At 41.7% G+C, this 6,075-nt stretch overlaps 1 protein-coding gene across 1 annotated transcript in view; it reads left to right on the top strand.

Annotated features, from left to right (window-relative positions):
* The first annotated feature begins 306 nt into the window (after window positions 1-306).
* Window positions 307-6,075, top strand: part of LOC115658455 (interferon-induced GTP-binding protein Mx2-like) — a 33,162-nt gene continuing 27,393 nt past the window's right edge. Inside the window, exons 1-3 of the mRNA XM_030577407.1 lie at window positions 307-331; window positions 3,557-4,317; window positions 5,148-5,340. Coding sequence (XP_030433267.1) covers window positions 3,658-4,317; window positions 5,148-5,340 — 853 coding nt within the window. The 5' untranslated portion in view covers window positions 307-331; window positions 3,557-3,657. The remainder of the gene's footprint in view (window positions 332-3,556; window positions 4,318-5,147; window positions 5,341-6,075) is intronic.

Here is a 6,075-nt window from a genome sequence, read left to right as displayed (position 1 = left end):
TGTCTGTTGAAAGATCTCACAGCCTGACATAAGGCATAGAGAGACGGATGATGCATTTCGTTGTGAAGCCAATTTAAGTGATATTAAAGGAACTCTTTCAGCTTAGTTTCATTTCCCCTGATTTTGTCTGAGAATCTGTGTGGAGTCAGTGACAAAAGAAATTGTATTGCATTGCTAAATCAATTCATAATCATGCTAATGGAATGCTTTTGAGTTAGTTTCATTTCTTCTCTTTTATGTCTGGTATCTTGGGTGGAGCTTCTGATCAAGAAAAGAAGAAAGTCTATATTGGGTTATACAGTAGTTTCCTGTTGGGCTGAGTACAAGGCAGGTAGGAATTTTTCTCCTTTTTTCAGTAACTATTTAAAAGTTTGTTTGTATCTTTAATTCATCTCTTTTCATAGCTAAATGTGGGTAGGCTGGTAGACACTGTAAGGATATCTGAAATAAGAGAGAAGAATAAATGAGTTTTTCGGCACAGGTTTTCTCCCTATAAAATGATCAGTATCTCTACCAGCATATGGATACAGGTTACAAAATAAATACGATTATTTCCTCTTTATAAGGATGTATTTGGGAGCCAAAGTTTTAAATTGCTGAAGTGTGATGCATTTTTAAGTGTTTGTGTGTTGAGAAGGCTGGAGTTGTTACAGGAAATCAGCCTAATAGCCTGGATAACCATCTAATTGTTTTCAGTGCTGTGAGCACTGTGTCCGCTCAAATTTTCGTTCCTGTGGGAAGCTGCATGGAATTAAAATATAACAAAGAGAATGGGGTTTAGAGCCAGTAATTCTGAGGAAATCACAATAATATTGCAGGCAGAAGTCTGTGCCACTTTTCATGCGTTTGGGAAAGGCGGTGTGTGAAAATGCCACCTTCTTACTAAATAGTCAGGCCCCCCTATGCATTTAGTGTCAATAGTTGCTTGATTTAGTGACTAAGTAAGTTTTGGCTATTTCTTTTAGCACCACAGCTCCAAGACAGCTATGGAAAAGTGAACAGGATTCTAGTCAGGTTCACATATTAAAATAATTGTGCAAATTAATGCATAATTTTCATTACTAACAAAATCAATGGGTAAAATTTAATGTATATTTAGGAATGGATTAATGAAACATTGGGAGATAAATACATGAAAGCAAGGGAAAAATTAATCCATCATTATATTGATGAATGGGATACAGGTTGCTCTGGAGGAAAATAATATGTGTGACTTTATTACTGGACATCCTATGAACAACAACAAAAAGAGGGTGGGAAAAAAGAGGAGAGAATTGTGGAATACTTTTGGAAAATATAATTTTTTCACAAAATTTGAAAAAAATTCATTCAGCTCTATAGCTAGTTTAAAAAAATGACAATTTTTTCAAAAAATTGCTTTTTTTTGTTTTTTTTCTCATTTCCAAATATTGTCTCTATTTCAACCATGTATTTTTTCCTTGGATAAGATGTCTCCACTGACCAACAGGGGTTTTCAGGAGCATTTTAGGACTGATTTCTATCCAATCTTGCTCAGCTGTCTCAGGGCCAGGACTGAAGGCCTGCAAAGTGTTGGTTTAAGGTGACTTTAATGGACATATACCATTTTTTTCTTGGTCATGAAGTATAAAGAAACCCTAAACGGTTGGGCGGGCTTGGTTTGTTTTTTTAAAGTCTGTTGTTTTGTTTTTCCTGCTGCCCCTTTTATGCATTAGAACTGTAACTAATGTCAAGTCTAGTCTTCCCCATTTGCTATAAGCTTGTTTTAGAAGAGCCGGAAGTCTGGATCAGCCATTAATTAAAGGGATGAGGGTTATGATACTTCCACTAAAGAATTTTTTCTTATTATTCTTTTTTCAAGCATCTCACTTAAGTAGGGTTTTAATAAAATAAACGTCCCCTCCATTTTTAAACCAACTGCATTAAAGAAAAAAAATCACTGCCTCTCTGTCAGTCTAGTAACTGTGAGATCATGAACCTCCTATTTCTCCAGACTCTTCCAGGACAAAGAGGGGAGACAAGACCTATATTTTTACCACATTAAAACTAAACAGGAAAAGAAAAAAAGAGTAAACTTCCAATTCTCCTTTTCACAATACAATGCAGCAAAAAGGCCACAACCCCTTTTTTGTTCTTTCACAGGCCACTTTTAAGCAAAGGGAGTGTCCCACTTGTAAAGAGCCAGCCACCAGTTGGCCGGATTTGCCTTTTTGAAAAATGAAATGTCTTTTCTCTAAATCCACAGGCTAATGGAAACTCTCCACAAAAAAAAAGGCTGGAGAGTGGAGTGTTGGTTTGTGCTTCTTACCTCTGTTTGCCAACTGTCCATTTAGGCCCCATTCTTGTAGACCAGGGGTAGGAAAACTACTGCTGCGGGCTGGATCTGGCCCCTCAGGGCTTTGGATCTGGCCCATGGCGCCACTGGTACCACGTACCTGCGGCCCCCAGGTCAGAGGCAGAGGGCTTCGTGTGTTGCTCTTGCCTCCAGGCACCGCCTCCCACAGCTCCCATTGGCCAGGAATGGGGAACCGCGGCCAACAGGAGCTTCAGGGGAGGTACCTGGAGGCACGGCAAGGCCAGCGCACTCAGAGCCCTCTGCACCCACCGTCCCCTAGGGGCCACAGTGCTTCTGGGAGAGGCGCGGAGCCAGGGACGGGGCAGGCAGGGAACCTGCCCTGGCCCCGGTGCACACTGCTGCCACCCCAGAGCCGCTTGAGGTAAGTGGCACCGGACCAGAGCCTGAACCCCTTCTGCACCTCACCCTCCAACTCCCTGCCTAAGCTCCCTGCGTGCAGCTCGCACCCCTCCTGCACCCCAACCCCCTGCCCTGAGCTCCCTGCTGCACCCTGCCCACCTGTGCACCCCAACCCCCTTCCCTGAGCCCCCTCATATGCCCTGCACCCATCCTCTGCCCCAATCCCTTGCCCTGAGCCCCTTCCTGCACACTGCACCTCCTCCCACATCCCATCCACTGCCCTGGCCCTGCATACAATTTCCCCACCCAGATGTGGCCCTTGGCCTAAAAAGTTTGCCCACCCCTGCTGTAGACACACACGTGCTAAACTCCCAACTCACCCAAGTAAATTTAAATGTGAGAGTGAGTATTTGCAGGATCTGGGCTTTAAATAGGACACTCGTGGGACAGAAGCATTCTGCTCATACCCTCTATCACACTGCTAGAGCTGCTCACAATTTTTTCCATCAAAACATTTTATTGATGAAAAAATGTTTTTTCAACTTATAATGTGGGGAGAGGGAAACAATTTTTTTTAACTTTGGTCAAAATGTTCTGATTTTTTTTAATGGAAAAGAAAAACGATTGAAAATCATTTTTTGAGACCTGATCATTTTTGAGGGGAATTTGGGAAAATGTTAAAATGTTTCAACATCTCTCATTAAAAATAATTGGCATTTTTTTTGGACTAACTCAACACAGTGATGCAGTACAAATAAGGGGTCAGAACCTCAGCTGGGTACAAACCAACCCAGATCCATTGGTTTGAAAACAATTATACCAGCTGGTTCCAGCAGAGATCTGGCCCAAGCAATAACAATATGGTTTTGATTTTCTCTGTAGTTATTACTATTGCAGAGCTGAATCCATTCAAGACCACGTATTGTTTTCAGAGCAATACAGAAGAGTTGCTGGACTAGACATTTGCTTTTCAGTGACAGTTAATGAACAAGTCCCAGAGCTGCTGGGCATCTTCATCTGGCAAGCAAAGAAGCAGACAGGTAATGTATAAACCATCACTGCGCAGGATAACGGCACAGTCAAGGCCTGAAGCTTATTTGATGGCCAAAGAATCACAAGTATTCCTTGGCGGAAGACACCCCCCACAGTCAAATGCAGCTTTTGCAGCATCACTGTCAACACAGTCTCAAGCAGTTATTGCGGGATCATTCCCAACTCCGTCAGAAGAAGAATTTGCAGTACCTCTCCCGCCAGAGTCAGAAGACAGTTTTGTAACATCGCCCGCACCGGCACAGAATGTTTTTACAGGATCGCTCTCAGCGCAGTCAAATGCAATTTTTACAGAATCCCACCTGGCCCAATCAAAAGGAGCTTTCCCAGGATATTTCCCGGCCCATACTAAAGCAGTTTTTCCAGGATCATTCCCAACACAGTCAAAAGAAGCTTTAACAAGACTGCAACCAACAGAGTCAAAAGGAGCTACTGCAGTGCCACACCCTGGCATGCAGAGTGCACCTCCAGAGTGGAATGAGATGATTCAGAGACACATAGACTCAGCTCACTGGGCTGCTGCTGAGAAATATCATCAAGAGAAGATGAAACAGCAAGGGAGAATATATCATTTCCAAGAGCAAAAGAATAAGGCAAGTCACATATTTGGCATTTGAGTGAAAACTGATGACTCTGAGATTAATGTTCAGCTGTGTCAGGGCTGAATTTTCAGTGGTCTGGGCTCACTTCTGCAGACACAGTCTGCAGACACAGATCAAAACAGTTTTGTGTCTGTGTGTGACTTGCACACACAAACGCTTAACCACATGTTTAACTTCATGCACATGTGTAAATCCCTTTGACTCATATAGTACTTTGTAAATCACATGCGTAAATATTTCCAGGATTGGAGGCCAGGTGCTCAGTTGTGTAATTACTAAGATTTGCCCTGCATTTCATTTGCAGGTGTAAAAAAATGTAGGCATAGAAAATAGAAGGGCCACAACCTAACTCCAACTTTCCCTTTGAATGTATATCTTAATAAATAGTCACAGTAAGAAACTTTAAACAGATATAATGGGATCTGAGTTTTTGGTGGGTTTTTTTTTTTTTTTACATGAGGCTTCAGTGTTTTCAATAGAAATTGATAGAAGTACGAAGACTGAACAAAGGACATTTGATGAGGTGGTGTTCTTGCTTTTCTTATTGTGTATTCACTTACTTGCTAATTTATAAAATTCAGTAATTTGCAATAGATATTTCAGCCATTGGTGCAAATTAGCTAAATTTTGCTGAATTTACAGAAATGTGTTTACCTTGTCAAGAATACTATAGAAGGCTTGTAGCTCACAGTACAAAGCGAGTAGTATGGTGGGGTGAAGTACAGTTTGCTGCTGATGTACATCATTTATGGCATAGACATGTTTAACTATGCCTGATTCTGTGAAACAAGCTCAAATGAAATGTAATGTTATTCTTACAGAATGCAGAACACACCTTGTACAACCAATATGAGGAGAAAATCCGTCCCTGTATTGATCTCATTGACTCCCTGAGAGCGCTCGGAGTAGAAAAGGACCTGGCTTTGCCAGCAATTGCAGTGATTGGAGACCAGAGTTCTGGAAAAAGCTCGGTTCTAGAAGCCCTGTCCGGTGTCGCTCTTCCTAGAGGCAGTGGTAAGAATTTACTTCTTAGCTTTTCATGTCAGAAATCTGACTCTTCCCCGAGTCGCAGTGGTGTGTTTCTGTCTGATACTCTGTAATTCATGTCAGTTTGGGGACACTAAAAATTGGGTTAAGATTCGTCCCTGGCACAACCCGAAAGAATTTGTATTTTCCCAATCCCATCATTCAGAAAACACTGTTATGATGAGAATTGTGCGGCAACTGGAATATCCCTTTTGTGGGAAATTCCACTATTTTGAAATTTGCTTTAGTTCCCTAAGGGAATAAAACTTTGTATTCCAGACTTAATTGTGAAACAATGTTTGGAAAAATTATTTTGAGAAACATCAAAATGTTCTGTTTCCATGTTGACTTTATATTCAGAAAAGGTAATTGTGTGGAGGGAACCAACTACTCCTTAGCCAGATAATAGTAACGTTTGTTCCAGAGAACTCTGTGTTGGCACAGCAGGACGTCTGCCTGCAACTCTCATGACTCAAGCAGAAGCAGCAGTATGGGCACTCAAAAGACCATCTGACAGCATATGCTGAAGCTAGTGTCTAAACAGGAGACACATGCATTGTGTTCCAGGTATTTACGAAAGACACTATGTTAAAGCTCTGTAAAAGGTGGTGTTATTCTGAACCACTTTTCTCTGTCTAACAACAGAAGAACTGCCAGGGACACAGCAGGTAAACCACAGTACTTCCGGAGCACTCTTCTGCATCTTTGCTTCATCTTCACACC

Source organism: Gopherus evgoodei, chromosome 1 (assembly GCF_007399415.2).
Source record: "Gopherus evgoodei ecotype Sinaloan lineage chromosome 1, rGopEvg1_v1.p, whole genome shotgun sequence".
NCBI lineage: Eukaryota > Metazoa > Chordata > Testudines > Testudinidae > Gopherus > Gopherus evgoodei.
Note: the sequence above shows the minus strand (reverse complement) of the source record. Positions and strands in the feature narration are given on the sequence as shown.